This window comes from Somniosus microcephalus, chromosome 21 (genome assembly GCF_052327205.1).
Source record: "Somniosus microcephalus isolate GS21.2 chromosome 21, FLI_Smic_1.0, whole genome shotgun sequence".
NCBI lineage: Eukaryota > Metazoa > Chordata > Chondrichthyes > Squaliformes > Somniosidae > Somniosus > Somniosus microcephalus.
In genome coordinates this window covers 36,907,120-36,929,329 of record NC_141007.1, presented here as the reverse complement: position 1 = coordinate 36,929,329, position 22,210 = coordinate 36,907,120, and the positions used below count along the sequence as shown (strand labels likewise).

The 22,210-nt window shown below is 46.6% G+C and overlaps 1 protein-coding gene across 3 annotated transcripts in view; it reads right to left on the bottom strand.

Moving 5' to 3' along the window:
- Nucleotides 1-1,921: 1,921 nt before the first annotated feature.
- ftr41 (finTRIM family, member 41) overlaps nt 1,922-22,210 on the bottom strand; it is a 59,512-nt gene continuing 39,223 nt past the window's right edge. For 2 of the 3 annotated variants that reach the window (XM_085963435.1, XM_085963433.1), the window contains 4 exons: nt 14,025-14,116; nt 13,092-13,179; nt 11,596-11,726; nt 1,922-10,472 (listed from right to left, as the gene is read on the bottom strand). In XM_085963435.1, the coding sequence (XP_085819561.1) occupies nt 10,374-10,472; nt 11,596-11,726; nt 13,092-13,179; nt 14,025-14,116 (410 nt within the window). In that variant the 3' untranslated portion in view covers nt 1,922-10,373. The remainder of the gene's footprint in view (nt 10,473-11,595; nt 11,727-13,091; nt 13,180-14,024; nt 14,117-22,210) is intronic. The other variant, XM_085963434.1, reaches the window with a different exon arrangement.

The following is a 22,210-nucleotide window of genomic DNA, read 5'->3' as shown; positions in this document are numbered from 1 at the left end:
ATGCTTGGAGCAACTGTTTCTCTCTCGATCAATAGTAAAGAAGGGTGCAAAGAAATGAGCTCCTGTGTGCCACTGCCCCACAATAATATGGAGCTTCAGTAAGGACGGACCGGCAGTTTCTTAATGTTTGTTCTGCACATCAAAATGAAATGAGACGCCCTTGATTCAGATAACACACTACAGCACAAACCAGCTCTGACGAGGTGCTATAGGTAGCCCTTTATTGAGTTGATTTATGATCACAAGTGTTTGTTAGAGAAGACGCACTTACTTTTTAAGATTGAAATCCAAAATGATGCTCACTCCCCCTGACTGAAGAGGAACGACTCGGTGAAGTGCAGCTCTTCGGCCTTGAAAAGAGGCGTCTCAGAGCGAGCTGTATAGAGCTATACAAGTGGGTGAAGTAAACCTTCAAATAGACCAGAGCAGCAGGGCACCCAGGTTCAAGGCTGGGACTGGCAAAATTTAGGAAAGGTCTGGAAATATTTCCCTCCACAGGCGTTGATCAGCAACTGCAATGAGTTGCTAGGAAGGGTCGTTGAGGCCCGGACACTGGACTCATTGCAGATTGATGCTGTAATGGGAACTCTGCTGTTCTCAAAGGAAGAGATCAAATTGGCTGAACGGCCTTCTTCATCCAACCTGATCTTGTGACCGAGTTAGCAGTACAGAATTCAAAGGGCACCTCTGAAAACAAGGCAGCATTAAATAAGTATTGCAATGGCACAAGCACTCAAAGCAGTACTGTGTGTGTCCTGTGATATAAGGTTTTATCGTGTAGCAACAATTATTCAAAAGAAAAAAACTATCGAGAGAGGGAGTGGGGAGGCTATGGAGGGATTTTAAAACAAGGATGAGAATTTTAAAATCGAGGCATTAACTGGGAGTCAATGTGTCAAATCAAATCAAATCAACTTTTATTGTCATTGTTAGTGTACAAGTGCAGTACAACGAAATGTAGGCTTGCGGCTCCCGAGAGTGTACAATTTGGATTAGGACACTTAACATTTCAACATACATTTGTACATATATATTAGCATAAATATGACCATAATAAAGTGCATCGGCAGATGTGCAGGCTTTAGTGTTTATTTGTGGAGTTCAGTAGGATGACAGCCCTGGGAAAGAAGCTGTTCCTAAATCTGGTCGTACGGGTGCGAATGCATCTGTAGCGTCTTCCAGATGGTAGGAGGGCGAACAGACTGTGGCTGGGGTGGGTAGGGTCTTTGATGATGGACCGTGCCCTCCGTAGGCAGCGTTTCTGATATATATGTCAGCAAGTACAGGGGGTGATGGGTGAAAGAGGCTTAGTGCAAGTTACAACACGGGCAGCAGAGTTTTGGATGACCTCAAGTTTATGGAGGATAGAACATGGGAGGCCAGCCAGGTGTGCATTGGAATAGTCAAGTCTAGAGGTAACAAAGGCATGGATGAGGGTTTCAGCAGCAGATGAGCTGATGCAGGGGCAATGTTATAAAGGTGGAAATAGGCGTTCGCGGATATGTGGATGGAAGGTAATCTCGGGGTCAATATGACACCAAGGTTGCAAACAGTCTGGTTCAGCTTCAGTTGCCAGGAAGTTTCAGCAACACCTCCTAAACCCGCAACAAGGACAAGGGCAGCAGGTGCATGGGAACCTTCCCCAAGTCACACACCAACCCAACTTACACATATATTGTCATTCCTTCATCGTCACTGGGTCCAAATCCTGTAACTCCCTACCAAACTGCATTTGTAGGGGTACCTTCACCACATGGACTTCAGTGTTTCAAGAAGGCCAACACCACCTTCTCAAGGGCAACTTGGGATGGACAATAAATGCTGGCTTTGCCAGCGATGCCCATATCCGGAGAATGGAAGAGAAAGTTATCCCTCGATGCGGGAGTGTACTGTATCAATCACAGCCAGTGACTCGAATTCAAATGTTGAAATGCAGACTTTATTTGAAAATAATCACAATTCATGTAAACACACCAAGGTGGTGTTGGGTACAAATAGATGACTTACAATAAAACACACAGCTTGTTGCAAAGATTTTCCACATCTTTTGTACTGAGGCGTTTGCATCACTACACCACTAAAACACACTTTTATGGTTCAGTGCGGCTGCGGAGGCCTCCATTTACCTGAAAGATTTGGTCAGATATTTTAAATCAGAATAACTCATCCATTAAAATACGAGGAATGTCATACAACATAGAAACATACAAAAACAGGAGCGGGAGTAGGCCATTCGGCCCTTCGAGCCTGCTCCGCCATTCAATATGATCATGGCTGATCCTCTATCTCAATACCATATTCCCCCTCTCTCCCCATACCCCTTGATGCCTTAACATAACATACAAACCAGTTAAACATTCACATCATACTCTGGGCTTTAAAAAAAAACTGGTCAAGGCTTTTGTAAACACAATAAATGTAAGAGTTTGACAGGTCTAGCGCAGCACTGTAAAAAAAAGTCAAACTGATAATCGAATCCCACATCCTAGTTACACGGAGACTCAATGGCATAATCCAGCCTGCGTATTTAGAATCCACGTAACTGAGTTGAGTTCCGTGACAGAACTATATGGGTCTTTTGTGCACAGATGCGCAGGTATTCAAACAAAACAACTGCAGATGTCGGGCATAATGAGGCCGACAAAGTACATGATGGAGGGAAAGTTCCAAGTGGAACTGGGTGACTTTGTAATAAAAGGAAATTGGAAAAAGCAACTCACCTCCCCCACCCTGCCCAAGGTTGATCTTGGTTGCACTGGCATTGATTCAGGGCACACAAGTCATCCAGAACATGCCGAGATTCTTAAACATCCAATCCTTCTACCTGTGCAGCGTGCACTATCTACAGGTCGCCAAGTCACCAGCAACAGTAACAACTTGTATTTATATAGCGCCTTTAACGTAGTAAAACGTCCCAAGGCGCTTCACAGGAACGTTATCAAATAAAATTTGACACCGAGCCACATAAGGAGATAATAGGACAGATGACCAAAAGCTTGGTCAAAGAAGTAGATTTTAAGGAGCATCTTAAAGGAGGAAAGAGAGGTAGCGAGGCGAAGAGGTTTAGGAGGAAGAAAAAAAATGGGCGAGCTAAGTATTCTATGAATGGTGTCAAAACAGCCGAAGATTAAGTCAAATGCCATTTTGAGGTTTTAGTTGACTAAACCTTCATGTCCAATCACTGCAGAGGAGCATTCAACAACACAAATAGAATACTGAGCTAGAGAGTCAAATCTGTACTGTACAGGTCGGAGGAACTCATACTCAGATTGTATACTTCCATCTATGATCCAAGCCCAACCTCAGTACCGTGTCCAATTCTGGTTTCCAAGACACAACTGACTTGAAGCCCAGAAGGCAGCGAGACAGAAAGAGAGCAATTTTGTCAGTTGGACTATTTATATGGTTCCTATTTCACTGGTCATGGCTTTGAGGGGTCAAAAACCCAGGTTCACCTGCAAAGAATGGTCAGCCTGATTGCTATGCAATGGCTCACAGCCGAGATGGATTATCTGCCTGGGCTTTTATGGGACATGCATATGTAATTAGTAATTCTGTGGATAGCCTAGCTCATTGTGTTTCAAAATTGTGTTGCAAACAGCATTGGATATGATTCATACAGCAGCAATCAGGTGGGTGAGAGGGGTCAATCAATTCAGTCTAAAGACCAGTATCCTGATGTCTGATCTAATTATGCAAGCTATGGTTGGTTAATGTCTTTTGTTCTGAAATCTGCACAGGACCTTGAAGTCATTCAGGTCAGCTGTGTCTGGAGACAGGCTGGTGAGAAAGGGGTAGGGCTGACGATTCTTTGTTATCCTTTTTGACATGGCTGGGAAGGGTACAGAGTTTGTGGCGATGGAAAAGACAACATCTTTGGTTTTCACAATGTTAAACTGGAAGAAATTGTGGCTCGTCAAGACTAGATGTCGGGCAAGCAGTCAGACAACACAGAGGCAGTGGAGGGAATCAAGAGAGAGGTGGGTGAGGAAAGCTACATAATATAAGGGGTTAATTTCGGGTGCTTGCTGGGTAAAAGTTTTCAGACTTGACATAGGTCAAGAGTCGATGTGTAACTAGAGCTATTGCACGTACCTGGCTTACAGCCAAGAACAGATGTCTGCCCACCTAATGAGAATGTAGAAGTGAAACAATGGGTTCCGTTTGAAGTACCCAGTGACCTAACAACTTGCGACCGTAAGCAAACCTAGCCTCCCGATACATGATTAAGATTAAAGAGGACCTCCGGTTACACGATTCATATCCTGTTATATCTTAACCGTTGACTTATGTGTCCAGGATCCTTCTGTCAATATGTCATAAGACCTAATGATTAATCTAAAATGTATCCTGATTGAGGAACAAAGGAATGTCAATTAAACTTGTTTGTTACAGCGTAAGCGTTCCATATTTATACAGTGTATCATTGGAATAGTAGCCTCACCCCTTGAGTGGAGGTACTGATTCCCCTTGCAAGATAAATAAAAGGCCTGTCCATCTGACGATTCCAAGAGTGTATTGAGTCATTACCCAGAGCTAAGAAGTAAGGCACTTCAACAGTGGGAAAGGTAGAGCCAGGTGTCATCAGCGTGCACCTGGAAGCTGACACAATGGGGTCGATTTTCCTGGAGCCGTCAGGCAGGGTTTCAGGCGTGTGTGGGGGGGAAATCCCGATTTTGGGGGTCCCAACACCATCCCGCCCAAAGCCCGCTTCCACGTAAGTTTCAGGGGAGGCGGGTACCCGCCCCGCACTGGGACCCGCCGACCCGAGGCGGGAAGGGATTAGTGCCAATTAACTGCCTGTTAACAGGTAGTTAACAGGCAGTTTTTAGCCTAATCTCTATTTTGAGGGGTGTCGTGTGGGATTCCCGACAGCTCCAAACCACGCCAGGTTAGAGCAGTCGGGCCGTCGGGTTGAAGGACTTGGAGGGGTCGCGATGTCGGTGCTCAGGTGAGTGATGGGTGCATGAGTACAAAGGTAAGTGTGTTTGGTGTGTCTAAAGAAGTTTAAATTACCTGTACTTACCTTAACAGCCTTTCCTCTAGGTTTCAGGAGTCCATCACTCAGCTGGCACTGAAACCAAAATGGCTGCGAGCTGTCAAAAGTGACAGCCTTCAGCTTTCAGTGCCGGTGACAGTTCTAACTGAGTCTGTGTAGAAGGACTCAGGTTAGAAGTCAGACCGTCAGGCCCTGATTTTCAGGCAGCTGTCGGGCGGCTTTTCATGCGGCCGTGGTCCGAAAATCGCGGAAAAAGTGGGTCGGGACCCCCCTCCCGCCTGATTCCCCGCCCCGTCCGACTTTCGGACCGCCGTTTCCACACGCCCCGCTTCAGTCCCGCCCGCCGCTGGCGGGACTGCTCGTCGGCACACTAATCACCAATGATCACCTTGTTAAGGACGATTTTCCCGTGCTGTTGCGACTTTGGGGCTTTCCCCACCTGAAACCCGCCTGCGGGCAACCCCGCCGATGAGAGCTGACGTGAAAACAGCTGGCTTGCTTGCTTGCAGCAGCAGGTCGCTGAGGGCTGAAGATATTTAAAGAGGCAGCATTTGCAGGCTGCAGGACCTTGTTGATCAAGGCTTGGGGGAACTATTTGAAGCCTTAGGAGCAGCTGCAGAAAGTTGGAGCCTCACACACTTCTTCAGTGTGAGCTCCTGAGAAGCCCCTCTCACCACCCTAACTCAGGACCTCCTCAACCGAGGCATCTGCTAGAAGCATGGGAGGCCTTTGGCACCTTCCCTTCCTGGCATTAGAGGATCTCCAACAGCAGAGGTGGCAGCAGCAGAACCAGGAACAGCAGGATGATTACCAGGAGCACCAGGCTGCTGCTCACTCACCTGAAGCTGCACAAGCCAGAAGGGGCCAGCGCTTGGAAGTGGCTTGAGAGCACCTTGCTGCGCTTTAGGGGGCCAGTGGGACCCGTTTCTGCACTGGCAGTCCTACTCAGAAGGACTTCCATGAAGATCTGGTTTCTCTGTTCAACAGATGGCCAACGCTCCTCAAGAGATGTCATTCTCTTATGAGCACTCACCATGTTTTCCGTATGCTGGCGAGTTATCTCCTCCATGGAGGTTGCCAACCTTTCCATGGTGCTGCGTTCATGCACCAATGACTCCACAAAGGCTCTGCTCATGGTCGCTATGGACTCCTCCATTCGCTCCACACTCGCAGCGACCCTGGAGACAAAACCTGCCAGAGACTCCTGCATCTATGCATGGAGATCCATCACCTCTTCTCTTGCGGATGAACCCAGAGGCAGAGGGTCGAGATGCAGCGCAGCTGAGCTGGCAAAGCCCTGCGCCCTCCGACGAGGACTCTCCACTGCTGTCCCTGTCTCCAGAATCTGCTGAGGCTCACTTGTCAGCTGTGAAACACCAGGTGACAACACTACTCTATGTCCCAAAGGTCCCCCCGAGGTGTGAGTGTCTGCGCTGGTGCTGGGTGCGCTTACTTCTGCTGACGCTGCACCCTCAGAGGTTGGAGCTTCCTCTGAGGAGTCTGGCTGCACAGCCTCTTCCTCCTCCACAGTGAGGACGGGGGCTCTGGATGGTACTGTGGGGGAGTAAAGGAAGGAGTTACAGATGTAATGCCAAGGTTCTCTGGCGACTCCCAGCGAGTTGTCATCTGCTGACACCTGCATCCACGCAGCCTTGGTCTCAGTGGGAGGCCTCTTCCTCCCTGACCTAGGGAAGAGGACCTCCCTGTGGGCCCTAACCCCATCCAATAATGCCTGCAGTGAAGCCTCGTCGAATTTGAAGGCAGCTCGGGGTCTGGCACTGGCCACAGCTGCTGCAGGCTCCTCCGCCATCCTGTATGGTTCATTTGGAAGCCTTCAGAGGATGCAGTGCTTGCCATGGACCTTGAAAGCACCACGAATGATGACATCATACTGTGGGGATTTCTGACTCGATTTAGACAATTAGCAAGGCTTCTCACATGCTGGGAATTAATTGGCCAATTGAGGGAAAATTGCATGGGGCTGGCTGACACTTTTTTGTGTGTCAGAAACCCCACATTCGGGGAAATCCGACCATTTCCCACACAAGCCGAAAATCGGGGCCTCAGTGTTTGACTGCTTCAAACAGCTGTGAAACACTGATATTTCATCTGTCAAGACCTCTTGACAGATGAACTTGTCTGTGATGTCACCTGTTGCCGGGTGGCCCTTAATTGGCCTGCTGAGCCTGCTGGGCAGGCTTAACAAGGTCAATCAAGGGAAAATCGCGTGGATTGGCTGAACGTCGATGTAGGCGGGACTAAAACCCTAAAGTTGTAGTCCCACCTCCTTCCCGACAGCTTTATGAAAATCTACCCCAATGTCTGTGGATGATGTCACCAAGGGGCAGCATGTAGTTCAGGAAGAGTAGAAAGAGGCCCAAGGGCAGATCTTCAGGGGACTCCAAAAAGTAATGTGGGGCGGGAAGAGGTCATTGCAGGAGATTCTCTGGCTGTGATTGGATAGGTAAGATTGGAACCAAGAAAAGACAATCCCACTGAGCTGGACAACAGAGAGGTGTTGGAGAAGGATGGTGTGGTCGATCATATCAAAGGCTGCAGAAAGGTTGAGGAGGATGAGGTGGAAAAATGCCCCATTCTCAGTCACAGAGGATGTCACTTGTGTCTTTGATTTGGTCCGTTTCAGTGCTATGGTAGTGGCAGAAACTGGAGAAAATCAGACATGGAGCTGCGAAAAAGATTGGCATCAATTTGGAAGGCAATTACATGTTCAAGGAATTTGGAGAGGAAAGGGAGGTTCGAGATAGGGTGGCAGTCTTTGAGGAGGGGGGTGATGATGGCAGTTTTATGAAGGTAGAGGGACAGTACCTGAGGAAAGGGAACCATTTACAATGTCAGCCAACACAGGTGCCAGGAAGGGAAGTTGGGTGGTCAGCATTTTAGTGGGAATGTGGTCAAGGAAGAGCGAAGTGGGTCTCATGGACAACATGATCTCAGATCATGCGAGATCAGGACTAGAGCAACAGGAGCCCGGGGGGAGGTTTAGCTTTATGGGCAAGTGGACGAGGAGGAAGCAGCAGAAGGAGCTGAATGTTATTTAGATTGAGACCAACCAAAGAAGTCCACAAGCTCAGAGTACTTGTTGATGGAGGTGAGGGTGAAGGGGTTGGGGAGATGGGTTGAAGGAGATGGTATATAATGAAGCAAAGAATAGGGGGTTATCTTTGCTCAGCAGGGTGATCCTGGAGTAGAGGGCAGTTTAGGCAGAGGAGAATGAGGCTCGGTAACATTTGATGTGGTCCAGCCAGATCTGCTGATGGGTGCTTAAACCACTTGTGCACCAGATATGCTCGCATCTGCACCCCTTGGACTTGAGGGAGCAAAATGGGGTCATACCAGGGAAATAACGAGGATGGGAGAGAGTAAAGGTTTTACTGGAGACAAAGACATCAAAATGGATGAGAGCGGTTATTCTGGCAAATGGGGGTCCAAAGGCTAGACAGTTTGCAGCTTGACGTGGCCATTGTGTAACTTGGGGGTGAATGTTTTACAAATAAGCAGTATAAAAACTCAGCATGTTTCACGAATGGCAGTTCAGTCTTGTCTGGCCATGAGAGGTGGGAACAGAACGCAACTCAGTCAGCATGCACCTATGTAAATCCTGCAAAGGCTGTATTCTGTTGATTCCCTAAAGAATCCAACTGTGCTCTCTGAAGTTTCCAAAAGATCACACCTGACTGGTTTGGTGAACTTGCTTTAAATTTCTGTTTCTAGATCAATTTTAGTATCTCACTTTTACTGCTTGCTTCTGTAAATAACTACTAGTGAATAAACTTGTTTAACAGTCTTGCTCGTTTTAAAAGTGTCTGGAATTGCTGATATTGTCCATCTTCCCAAATGACATGTAAAATTCCAGTGTGTTACCTGGTAGCAAGGGAAAAAAAGCTCATTGTTGACCTGGTGCAGACTATTACAGATGGCTTCACACACAAGGTCATGCTTCAATGTCTAAGGGGTGAAGACTTGCCTGTTGAAGTGGACTGTTTGCACCAGACATGGGGAAAAAGCTCAAACTGCAACAATGGATTTTGCAGGCAAGCTCCTTGGAATCATTTAAGAAACAGTTGGATGCGGTGATGTGCGAGGGACATGGTTCCTTCTGCATGAATGAGCTAAGATGGGCCTTCCTCATCTGGAATTGTGTTATAAAAAAAAAACTGACTTTTAGTCTATTGGCCAATTTTCATTGGTCTATAATAACCGGCAGGCGCCGCATGACCCTGTGCCAACCTTTGATTTGGATATGTATGCATAGCTGCATTTCAAAACTAGCATCAAACCCACTTCAGTTTGGACTTGGGAAGCTTGCATCATTTCGTCAGTCTATTTTTCACCTTGGTGTCAGAATTGAAGCCGGGAAATTAGGCTGTGAGATACTATCGTATCTTTGTGCCTTGGTATCAAATCCCTCCGTTCTAAAATCTACAGGTGGGCCCTCGATTCCACAGGCATTGTGATCAGCCCCTGGGAGTCCGCTCCAACCCCCCCTTCCAGGATGTACCCGGCAAGGCAAGTGGCTCTCAAATTGTTTTTCTCTCGCCCTGCGCGCTGCCTGTGGAGCTGCGACCAGCGCCGGATACAGATGAGGCGCGAGGGCCGAGCTGAAACACGTTACATGGATGGCTGGTTAAGAAACTTCGCAGGTTCTCGGGCTGAGATTTCTGTCCTCGAAAGTTAAAATAAATTTTAAGGCAGATGATTTACACCATTTTAAATTATACAGGTACTTAGAAAATATGTGTGGTGGAGAGTGATGCAGTCTCAGCCAATAGGTTAAAGTAAAAAAAATTGTTCTTGCCTATGGTTTTTAAAAAATATATACATATATTAAAATCTCCCATTTTTAAAAGGTGAATTTCTCAGTGAAGGATGCCAGTACTGGGAATGCAAGGGATTTCAGTTTCTCGCATCCAGTTCCAGCACTAAGCACTCCCAGTTTTAGTGCAGCTTAGGTTAGATGATGAGGTAAAACCCCCTTTTCTGTGCCTCAACTATGTGCCTTAACCCTAGGCTCAGACTAGCAACCCCTAGTGCACCAACGTGACAATTCATCAGCCATTCGCCCGGCTTCTCTAAGTGAGATTGAGAATTCAGCGCTTAGCAGTGCTGGATTGTGGCAGTTTTTGTTTGGTAGACTCCGGACCAACATCAAGTGGCTTCAGACTTCACTAAAGGCCCTTCTAGCGATCAAGACTTCTGCCCATTGCTGGATTCAAAACTCAGTCCAAGAGATGAAACAGCAGTGTGTTAATCCACTCTGCTCCCCAGACCTTACTGTAAACTAATCGCACAGCAGCTTGTTGATGCAAACTGCGGTACTAAAATGACGACGGAGGTTCCGCCAGCTTGCTTCTTCTTATTTCTTCTGTTTAGAGGTAGCTGCAACCAGATTTGCTCTCTGAAGGAAGTCTTTCTGAGCCTGATGCCTCTGCAGAACAACCACAGCTTCATCAACCTATGCAGAACCACAGACCAGAAAGATGGTAAACAGCTAGCACAGCTACAATTGAGTCAATGCAATTTTCATCCTTAACTGGGTCATTAAATAATTAATTACACTAACCAGAACACTTCATATGATTTTGTTGTTGTTGATTTTTTTTTATTCGTTTGTGGGATGTGGGCGTCGCTGCCAAGGCCAGCATTTATTGCCCATCCCTAATCGCCCTCAAGATGGTGTTGGTGAGCCACCTTCTTGAACCGCTGCAGTCTGTGTGGTGAAGCTACTCCCACAGTGCTGTTCGGGAGGGAGCTCCAGGATTTTGACCCAGCGACGATGAAGGGATCGGCGATATACTTCTAAGTCAGGATGGTGTGTGACTTGGAGGGGAACTTGGAGGTGGTGTGTTAATAATGTGGGTGCTTAACTCAATTAGCTTCAGCAACTGGGATTACAATCCCCATCATCCCCAGTGAGCTCACAGCTCCAGAAACAAGATAAAGAATTACATTTATAAATAATCTGCTGTGAGCCAAGGCTGCGATTCCTTTGTTTACAAGTACAGCGGCCACACCATGAATCAATGCACGCAGCCGGAGACAGGTTGTGATTGCTTGATGTCAAGGTGGGGGAGAAGAAGATGGGAACAAGGCTAGTGTCAATCTAAATACAGTCAAATTCCATCACTAAAAATTATAGGGAGGATTTGTTATCAGATTAGCTGTACCTCAAATACTGAATTGACCCATGATATTATTTGAAGAGTGCATGTAATTGGTCATTCGATTTTAGATTCTGGAAAATCAAGGCAACCATTTTGGAATCAGATCATAATGATGGAAACCCAAAACTCCATTGATTAATAAACTAACTATATTCCTTCCCACATCCAACTCAAGTATTCCTTTGCTTTGTAATACATTAATCCCCACAGATATAGGAGCATTATCTTAATGTACAAACCTGATTATTTTAGGTGACGGTACTCAAGTTTATCATCATAGTGTTAAAATAAACGGTTACTCTTGTTTTAATATCAGCACTGCCCCGATTGCAGTTTATTAGCACGGAGCTGAAATCCACCCCCCCCAATGGGATTCCAACCCTTCCGTTCTAAACAACTCTATTTTGAGGTTACCTTTGAGCGAAGAGAATCTGAGCACTCCAAGTACTGTAGCAGTTCAGTGTTATCCAACTCCAGCAGCATCCCAGTGATTTTTCCCGCCATGGAAGGGTGCAGAACTTGTATTAATGGGAAAAGACGTTCACCTGAAAATATATTCACAGGACAGAATGGTAAAGGATGTTATCTAAAATAACTAAAATTGCCACAAACAGCTAGATAACCTGCCTCATTCTTCAAATAAGGTTACCAGTTGCATAATATTACATATAATCATTCAATCATAGGGGCACATGCCTTTATAAACTTAGGTCGCACTAGCTTAAAACTTCCTTTTTGCATACCATACAAGCTCCTGGTTTACACATCAGCCCTTTTCATTCAAAAAGGCTGGTCTTAGTAACATTGATGGAACTGCTATAGCAAAACCAAAAATATGGTAGAAGGATTTTTTTCATGTTTTGTGGCAACTATTGGAGAATCTTTCCAGAAGTCAATTCCCATTCCTCTAGATCGGGGAACAGAGGGGAAGGAAGATGGGAGTTCAGTATTCGGCAAATAGCTTTAAAAACAAAAAATCAAATGCCCAACTGCAGTTAACTTTTCTTCTTCACGTTATGCTCCATAGACTTCACAAAGTCTACTCCACTCCCCAGACAGTAACTTCTGAGATACACAAACCACTGAGGTAATCTCACTAACACACTTGCACAAAGTATCAGTTCTGTCAGAATAGTCTTCCCATTCCATCCAATTGTGATTCTCAGTTGTCCCACATCCTTTGTGTGATGATCCACACAGATGAAGGAACCAAGAGCTCCTGGGTGGAAACCTAATACTTAACTAAGAGGTAGGGCCGAATCCACTCTTTGTGCAAGAGTCTAGCACAAATTTGTTGAACACAGAATGTTGAATTAATCAATAGACAATTGACTGGGATAGATCCTGAACATAGAGGGCCCAATACGAGATGGAGCAAGGCCCCATCCCTCCTCTTGATGCTGGGAGTGGGAATCCGGATTCCCGTCTTCATTATCAGAATCCAAGATGGGTGACTAAAGGCCAAGAACAACTTCAAACTGATATTATGCCTCAGACTACTGGGCATATCAATACTGAATGGATAAATGTAACTTTAGCGCCATTTGTTTCCTAATCAACAGTTTTCTTCCATCAGCGGATACATTAGTGATATTCTGGCATCAGCTGGTAAGTTGCCGGATTCCACGTCATTGAATCCGGAATGCTTAGGGTAAATTGTAAAATGAGAGCTGAAACTTTTAACATGCATTATTATTACTTAAGAAATATTCTGTAAATAAAAGTAGAGTATAGTGTGAGGAGGGGCTACATAGTTTAAAGTTTAGTGTGATGAGGGGGTATATAGAGTAGCGTTTAGCCTGCGGTGGAGATATAAAGTGTGCAGCTTCCATTCAATTGATGTTTTTTTTCGACCACATTATTTTCACTGCAAACAAGACTTAATCCTGGATTGACTGAATTTCACGTACCCAACAGTTGTTTCTGCTCCTGGAAGGGGAGTGCTGAAAGCATTGTGGCTGTGAGAGGCTCTTGTTCCTTAACAGATGTACTAGAGTGCTGCAGTGGAAAAACAGTGAGAGAATCAAAGGAACGTTAACCTGGTTATGCACTCAACCCACCACTAGGGCCCTTTCTGTAGTAATGGCCTTTTCAGGGGGCTGCACCTTCTAGAGAAAGCATTTGAAAACCTTCTTTAAAAAATGATGTGTGTGTGCGCATTTAGCTGAATGTGCTAAATCTTGAAGCACATCACTCCCATATATCATAATATATTAAAATTCTTGTGTCCGCACACACTTCCTGTTGTTACATTTTTGTCGCCCTTGTGTCAACTTTAGCCATTTGAAATTCCCATGCATATTTATGATAGAAATTGCCATAATGCTGTAATTACTGTAGCACCTCAATTTATTTTGACTGCCAGCTCTTCAGTCTGTCTGTGCTTCCACCAACTCTACTTCCCAAATTGCTGTAATATTTGCTATTTTAACAAAGTATTATATAAAAATAAAGACAAAATGTATCAATTTAAAATGGTAACTGAATTACGTCTGTCAACCCTGGTTCAACTATGGCCTGTCCTGAAACCCTTAACTCTCCGTGTGCGACAGCTCAGGAGATTGACCAGTCCTGAGAAAAACAGAAGATGGTGCCCCTTTACAGGCTGAGTCATTGCCGACATGTTCAGAAATTATTTGCCTAAGCACAAGTGTTTATATTTCATTATAAAATAAACCCATTCTGCAGAAATGTGTGCAAGTTTTAAATGTTCTCAACTGTTCTTGCTTTAAGAACTGCAACTTGAAGTGCCTCATTGAAACAAATGGATTGCAGCAAAAAAAAATAAAACTAATCATACTACTGAAAAAACAAAAAGGTTATTGCAAAGAGACTGTTCATACCTGGCACCTAATCTGAGTTGGTAGAGGCATTGCTGGTAGGATGAGAGGCGCCCTGCATGGAGCAATGGCGTAACGACCACCCATTACCATACCTGAAATACAAGAAAAATGTTGAGGGGACTACAGCTTTCTATACAATAGAGCTGAAAGTTTGTTATATTTAGAGGAAGTAAAGGGAGTAAATTAAGGGTAGGATATGGCAGGGCAGCTTGGAGTGCTCCTCCTGTGCTATGTGGGAAGTCAGGGACAATTTCGGTGTCCAGGGCGAACACGTGTGCAGCAAGTGTATCCAGCTGCAGCTACTCGAAATCCGCATTTCGGATCTGGAGCAGCGGCTGGAGTCACTGTGGAGCATCCGCGAGGCTGAGATCTATGTGGATAGCACATTTAACGAGGTGGTCACACCGCAGGTAAAAAGAGTGCACAGGCAGAAAGGGAATGGGTGCCCGCCAGACAGAGTAAAAGAACTAGGAAGGTAGTGCAGGAATCCACTGGGTCCATCTCCCTCGCCAACAGATTTTCCATTTTGGATACTGTTGGGGGAGATGGTTTCTCAGGGGAATGCAGCAAGAGCCAAGTCTGTGGCACTACATGTGGCTCAGCTGCACAGGAGGGGAGGAAAAAGAGTGGGAGAGCAATAGTGATAGGGGATTCTATCTTAAGGGGAACAGAGAAACATTTCTGTGGCCATAGACGTGACTCCAGGATGGCATGTTGCCTCCCTGGTGCCAGGGTCAAGGATGTCACTGAGCGGCTGCAGGACATTCTGAAGTGGGAGGGTGAACAGCCAGAGGTCGTGGAACATATCGGTACCAACGACATAGGTAGAAAGAGAGACGAGGTCCTGCAAACAGAATATAGGGAGCTAGGAAATAAATTAAAAAGCAGGACCGCAAAGGTAGTAATCTCAGGATTATTCCCAGTGCCACATGCTAGCGAGAGCAGAAATAGGAGAATAGACCAGATGAATGCGTGGCTGGAGAGATGGTGTAGGAGGGAGGGATTTAAATTCCTGCGGCATTGGGACCGATTCTAGGGAAGGTGGGACCTGTACAAGCTGGACGGGTTACACCTCGGCAGAACCGGGACCAATATCCTCGCAGGAGGGTTTGCTAGTGCTTTTGAGAAGGATTTAAACTAGTTTGTCAGGGGGCTAGGAACCTAAGTGTGGGCCCAGAACAGAGAGAAACAAAGCTGGAAGTGAAAGTTAGAAAAGTAGTCAGCAAAACTAGTAGGGAGCAGAAACAAAGACCAACAGTAAAGAGGATCAAAGTGCAGAAAAATATTAAACAGGCAAAGTTGAAGGCACTTTATCTAAATGCACGTAGCATTCGCAACAAGGTGGATGAATTAATGGCACAAATGGAAGTAAATGGATATGATGTAATTGCCATTATAGAGACATGGTTACAGGGTAACCAAAGCTGGGAACTGAATGTTCCAGGGTACTCAACATTTAGGAAGAACAGACAAAAAGGAAAAGGAGGTAGCGTAGCACTGTTAATAAGGGATGAGATTGGTACGGTAGAGATAAAAGATCTTGGCTCGGCAGATCATGATGTAGAACTGAAATTAGTTTGGGTAGAGCTAAGAAACCGCAAAGGGCAGAAAACATTGGTGGGAGTTGTGTATGGGCCACCAAACAGTAATGGTAATGTATCAATCAAGAAATTAGAAGTGCATGTAACAAGGGCAATACGGTATTCATGGAGGACTTTAATCTATTGACTGGGCAAATCAAATTACCACTAATGGTGTGGAGGACGAATTCTTGGATTGCATGTGAGATGGTTTCCTGAATCAGTATGTGGAGGAACCAACCAGGGAACAGGCTATTCTGGATCTAGTACTGTGTAATGAGAATGGGCTAATCAATAATCTTGTGGTAAAGGGGCCTTTAGGGACAAGTGCCCATAATATGATTGAATTTTACATTAAGTTTGAGAGTGATGTAGTCCAATCTGAAACTAAGGTCTTCAATCTAAACAGAGGAAACTAAAAGGGTATGAGGGACAAGTTGGCCATGGTAGACTACACTAAAAGGTATGAAGGTGGACATACAATGGCTAACATTCAAGGAAATAATGCACAATTTGCATAAAAACCCAAAAGGAAAAGTGATCCAACCATAGCGAACAAAAGAAATTAAAGCTAGTATTAAGTCAAAGGAGGAAGCTTATAAAGTTTCCAGAAAAAGCGGTCAGCCTGAGGATTGGGATCTTTTTAGAAATCAGCAAAGGGGGACCAAGAAATTAATAAAGGGAAAATGGAATATGAGCAAAAAATATAAAAATGGATTGTAAAAGCTTCTATAGGTATGTGAAAAGGAAAATACTGACAAAGGTAAATGTAGGTCCTTTACAGTCAGAGACGGGAGAATTTATAATGGGGAATGAGGAAATGGCAGAGAAATTAAATAAATACTTTGTTTCTTTCATCACGGAAGAAGACACAAAAAACCTCCCAGAAATACGAGAAAACCAAGGGTGTGGCGAGAATGAGGAACTGAAAGAAATTATTATTAGCAAAAAACAGTACTAGCAAAATTAATGAGACTAAAAGTCGATAAATCACAAGGACCGGATGACCTACATCCTAGGGTTTTAAAAGAGGTGGCCATTGGGATAGTGGATGCATTGGTTGTCATCTTCCAAAATTCTACAGATTCTGGAACGGTTCCTGCAGATTGCAAATGTAACCCCGCTATTTAAGAAAGGAGGGAGAGAGAAAACGGGGAACTACAGACCTGTTAGCCTCACATCAGTAGTTGGGAAAATGCTGGAATCTATTATAAAGGATGCAATAACTGGGCACTTAGAAACATAAGAACATAAGTAGTAGGAGCAGGAGTAGGCCATACGGCCCCTCGTGCCTGCTCCGCCATTCAATAGGATCATGGCTGATCCAAACCTAGACTCACATCCACTTCCCTGCCCGCTCCCCGTAACCCCGAATTTAGGAAACTGTCTATCTCCATTTTAAATGTATTTAATGTTGCAGCTTCCACGGCTCTCTGGGGCAGCAAATTCCATAGATTTTCTACCCTCGGAGTGAAAAAGTTTCTCCTCATCTCAGTTTTGAAAGGGCAGCCCCTTATTCTAAGATTATGCCCCCTAGTTCTAGTCTCACCCATCAGTGGAAACATCCTCACCGCATCCACCCGATCAAGCCCCCTCACAATCTTATATGTTTCGATAAGATCGCCTCTCATTCTTCTGAACTCCAATGAGTAGAAGCCCAACCTACTCAACCTTTCCTCATAAGTCAACCCCCTCATCTCCGGAATCAACCGAGTGAACCTTCTCTGAACTGCCTCGAGAGCAAGTATATCTTTTCTTCTGTTCTTATGGTAGCCCAGAATGTGTCAATTCGGAGCCTGGTGCAGAGGACACATACACAGTGTCGTAAAAAGTTCAACGACCTCACTCGGGTGGTCAGGGTGAGTACCTGCTTTTCAATACCTCTACATTCCACCATCTCAACCTCACTCTGTGCACAAACGATCTAAATGCCCAACACTCATCCAACAACTATGGCCATCTCACATTCACATCCCACACCTTGCAGACATTAACGGCTATTCAACTATGGTAGGCACATCTGCCAAACACATGGCTGCACTCACTCACTCACACACTGTCCTTTTTCTTGCAGGCCAAGATTTCACATAACTGGCGAGAGACCCAGCGGACAGAGGGAGGACAGGCGGTGCTACACCTCCTCACTGAATTGGAGGACAGAGTCCACAGACTCATTGCGAGCCAGGTAGAAGGTGCTGTGGCTATTGGAGAGGTCGACCTCCTCGGAGACAGCAATGTTATATTCATCAGCTTTCTCTCCTCTCTCATACCACTTCCCCTTCACAACACCAGCCTTTTACACTTTCAATCTAACTAACTGTCTTCAGTCCTTGCTCACTTCCTGGCCCCCTGCCCTCACGCTAAAGCCACTCTTGTACCATCCCGCTTTCAGATAGTGAACCACCGGCTGAGCAGCCTGTCAGTGGCAGCGATACACCAGAGGAGGAGGAAGAGGAAGTCGGAGCCTCACCACCTGCATCTCCCAAGGGTGACACTTCCGACACTGGGGCCACGCGTTCCCTGGAGGGGAGCAGAGGGTTTGCATCTGATGTGGGTGAAGCTCCGGGGCCCAGCGGGCTGCAGCAGCGCATGGGGGAAGGGAAGCTCGGGGGCCATCTCCCCGGAGGGTGAGTACGCACACGAGTTCTGCTGCACAGGACTCAGATGAGGACCTCGATATAGCCGCCATGAATACTCAGGCAATGAGCATGCATACGAAGCTCATGGGTGCAAATGGCAAGGGTGCCCGACAGCATGGATGCACTGGCTCGGAACGTGGAGGAGTCCGCCGCCAGCACAGCTGTCATCTCTGCACAAGCCAATTAACCCTTCCTTGCCTCGTTGCAGAAGATGGTTGAATTGCAGGGAGATCGTGGGGAACCAGAGCCCATGCCGCATGTAATAGGTGAGGTGGCAGGATCTATTGAAGCACAGGCCGACGCAACGGCTTAGTGCTGCAATCAAGTCATTGGCTGGTGAAATCCAATCTCAGACTGCTCTCGTGCAGTCTCAGATTGATGTCACGCCAGCGCTGACTGCTGCCATCCTCGCTGGGTCACCCACAGTCCACCGGGGATCTCACGGTACCGCAGCAGGCCAGCAATATGTGCTTGAGCAGATTGCTCCGGATGCCGAGGTGCTGCCCCGGGGGAGTGGCAGTGGGTCGATCGAGCAGGAAGGTGCTGTCCTCTCTCAGGATGACAGCATTCCTGCTCTCACCACTGCCACTTCGCCATTGCACTTGCCACAGCCTATAACACAGCCAGCCCAGACTGCTACCGCCCATGCAGAGTTGGTGCAGTCTGCAGCCGGGGCCTCCAGGCCCAGAGCTGGTCGAGGAAGTCCTTCAAGGCCATCTCCAGTCTCTGGATCCAACATTCAGCAGCCTTGCGCCAGCCACATTATGGAGGAGCAGTAGGGTGGGTAGGGGGAAGTGCGCAGGGGATGGAGGTCACCCTCGAAGACCAAAAAGTTAAAATTAATAAATGGGGGGAATGTTTGTGGCAAAGTTTGATGTTCATCTCAATATATTTGTTTACTGTGTTGACGCCGATCTTGATGTGGTAAGAACGAGCTTTTTTAGTTTATGATTTGTTGTGTTGGTTTCTAATTGCTTGTCCTGAATAAATAAGACACAGTTTGTAATATAAATAAAAGATTTTATTGGAGCTTTACAACTTTGCTGATTTGACTCATTGGAGCGTTGCCCGGCAATAGGGGCTGCGGGATGCTTGCGATGATGTGCTTCTTCATCCCAGAAGCCATCTTCTCTTGTCATTCATCAGAAGCGGTGTCTTATCAGGCGTTCACGGACGGCACTTGCAGAGGCAACATTGTGCAACTCCCTCCCACGTTGGTGCTGCTGATCCTCCTCTTCATCCGCCTCGTCCTCTGCCTCCTCTCCCTCCTCCTGAGGTGGTGCACCAATCCCTGGTGGCAATGGCTGTGTCCTAATAATTGCAAGTTTGTGAAGCATGCAGCATACAACAATGAAAAGCGAGACTCGCTCGGGAGTGTACTGCAGGGCTTCTCCAGAGTGGTCAAGACACCGGAACCGTTGCTTCAAGAAGCCGACCGTCTGCTCAATGAGGTTCCTGGTGGTGCTATGGCTCTCATTGTAGGCGAGCTCAACAGGAGTGTTGGGGTTACAGAGCAGTGTCATCAGCCAGGTGCAGAGTGGGTAACTCTTGTCCCCAAGGAGCCACCCACAAGGTTGACGCAGTGGTTGGAAGAGGTCTGGGAGACCAGTCTGGTGCAGGATGAAAACATCGTGGCTGCTGCCAGGATAGCGGGCATTGATGGCGAGGGTGCGCTGTCTGTGGTCGCACACCAACTGAACAGAGAGTGGAAGCCCTTACAGTTGCGGAACACCTCTGCATTTTCATGAGGTGCTCGCAATGCCACATGCGTGCAGTCAATGGCACCCTGAACCATGGGGAAGCCCGCTATCCTAGCGAAGCCACATGCGCGTTCATGCTGTTTGTCCTGGGTCATGGGGAAAGATATGTACTCCCTTCACCTTTTGTACAGAGTATTTGTGACCTCCCAGATGCAGCAATGGACAGCGAACTGGGAGATATTTGCTATGTCCCCAGTTGAAGCCTGGAAGGAGCCGCTGGCATAGAAATTCAGAGCCACCGTCACCTTCACTGCCACCGACAGAGACGTCCTGGTCCTGAGCTGAGGCTGCAGATCTGGTAGAGCTCAGTGACTGCCTCCTTGCTGAAGCGCAGCCTTTGGAAACACTGCTCCTCAGACAAATGAATGTAGGAGAATTGTTCCCGGAATACCCTGGGAGGGCAAGGTCCTTGTGCAGAGGCCTGTTGGCCCTCCTCCCTCTGGCCACATTTGCCACTCTCTCTCTGCACCTCTGAAGCTGAAGCTGGAGGACGACGCCGCGAGTTAGCAGAGCTCCCATTTGATCTTCTAAATGTGGCAAATATAAAGCTCAGAGAAATAGAAACTTGAAAAATGTTGCTCAATTCCAAAACTCCTTGTAGGACAGTGTTAAATCTCTCCAGACATCTCTCTCTCTCTACCTGCGTATGCCAAAAATTTTGCCGACTAGAAAAAGCAGGAAGCGCACGCCTTTAAATAGCGCTCCCCCAGCTCCTTGCCGGCTGCAAAACACCCCCTTTACCTGTCGTTCCTAGCGGCAAGGCACTAAGGCAGGGGGCGAGAAACAATTTCCGGTCCGGGGTGCTACCGGGGCATTGCACGCTTGATGTCACAATCTCCGGGCGCAGGAGATCGTGGCGGTAGTGTTTAGCGCCACCATAATACACCAGGTCAATTTTGCATGCAGCGCTAAAATCGCCGCGCTTGGGCGCTAAGTTGCTAGCGCTCCCCCAGAGGCGCTAACCAACCCAATTTTTCCAAGGAGTAGGTTACCTCCTTATACCTCCTACCAAAATGCACCACCTCACACTTACCTATATTGAAATTCATTTGTCATTTACATGCCCATTCTGCAAGTTTGTTTATGATAGAATTAATTAAAAGCTTTTAGTTTGTCATGTACAAACTCTATTTAATAAAAAATTACTTGTCAGAAAAGAGATATAAAAGAACTGCATAATGATGCATGATAAGTGGCAGGTAACATTCGCGGCACACAAGTGCCAGACAATGACTATCTCCAACAAGCGAGAGTCTAACCACCGCCCCTTGACATGCAATGGCATTACCATCGCCGAATCGCCCACCATCAACATCCTGGGGGTCACCATTGACCAGAAACTTAACTGGACCAGCCACATAACCATAAATACTGTGGCAACAAGAGCAGGTCAGAGGCTGGGTATTCTGTGGCGAGTGTCTCACCTCCCGACTCCCCAAAGCCTTTCTACCATCTACAAGGCACAAGTCAGGAGTGTGATGGAATACTCGCCACTTGCCTGGATGAGTGCAGCTCCAACAACACTCAAGAAGCTCGACACCATCCAGGACAAAGCAGCCCGCTTGACTGGCACCCTCTCTACCACCTTAAACATTTACTCCTTCCACCACCGGCACACCGTGGCTGCAGTGTGTACCATCTACAAGATGCACTGCAGCAATTCGCCAAGGCTTCTTCAGCAGCACCTCCCAAACCCGCGACCTCTTCCACCTAGAAGGACAAGGGCAGCAGGCGCATGGGAACACCACCACCTCCAACTTCCCCTCCAAGTCATATGACTTAGAAGTATATCGCTGATCCTTCATCATTGCTGGGTCAAAATCCTGGAACCCCCTCCCCAACAGCAGTGTGGGAGTACCTTCACCACACGGACTGCAGCGGTTCAAGAACGCGGCTCACCACCACCTTCTCGAGGACAATTAGGGATGGGCAATAAATGCTGGCCTTGCCAGTGGCGGCCACATCCCGTAAATGAATTTTAAAAAAATTAACACTTCAGAAACATCACTCAGTTACACGGTTATGCATCGACAAATAATCCAAAAGCCCAAGGTGAGCTGAGGCATATCTATTCATGGAATTTGTATTAATTTTAAAGTTTTCAACATTTTAGTCCATCCCTCATGTCACTATAGCGGTGGCTGCCCTATGGCGCGGACGTGCTGGACATCCACATAAGTAATTAGAATATTATTCACAATGCAACC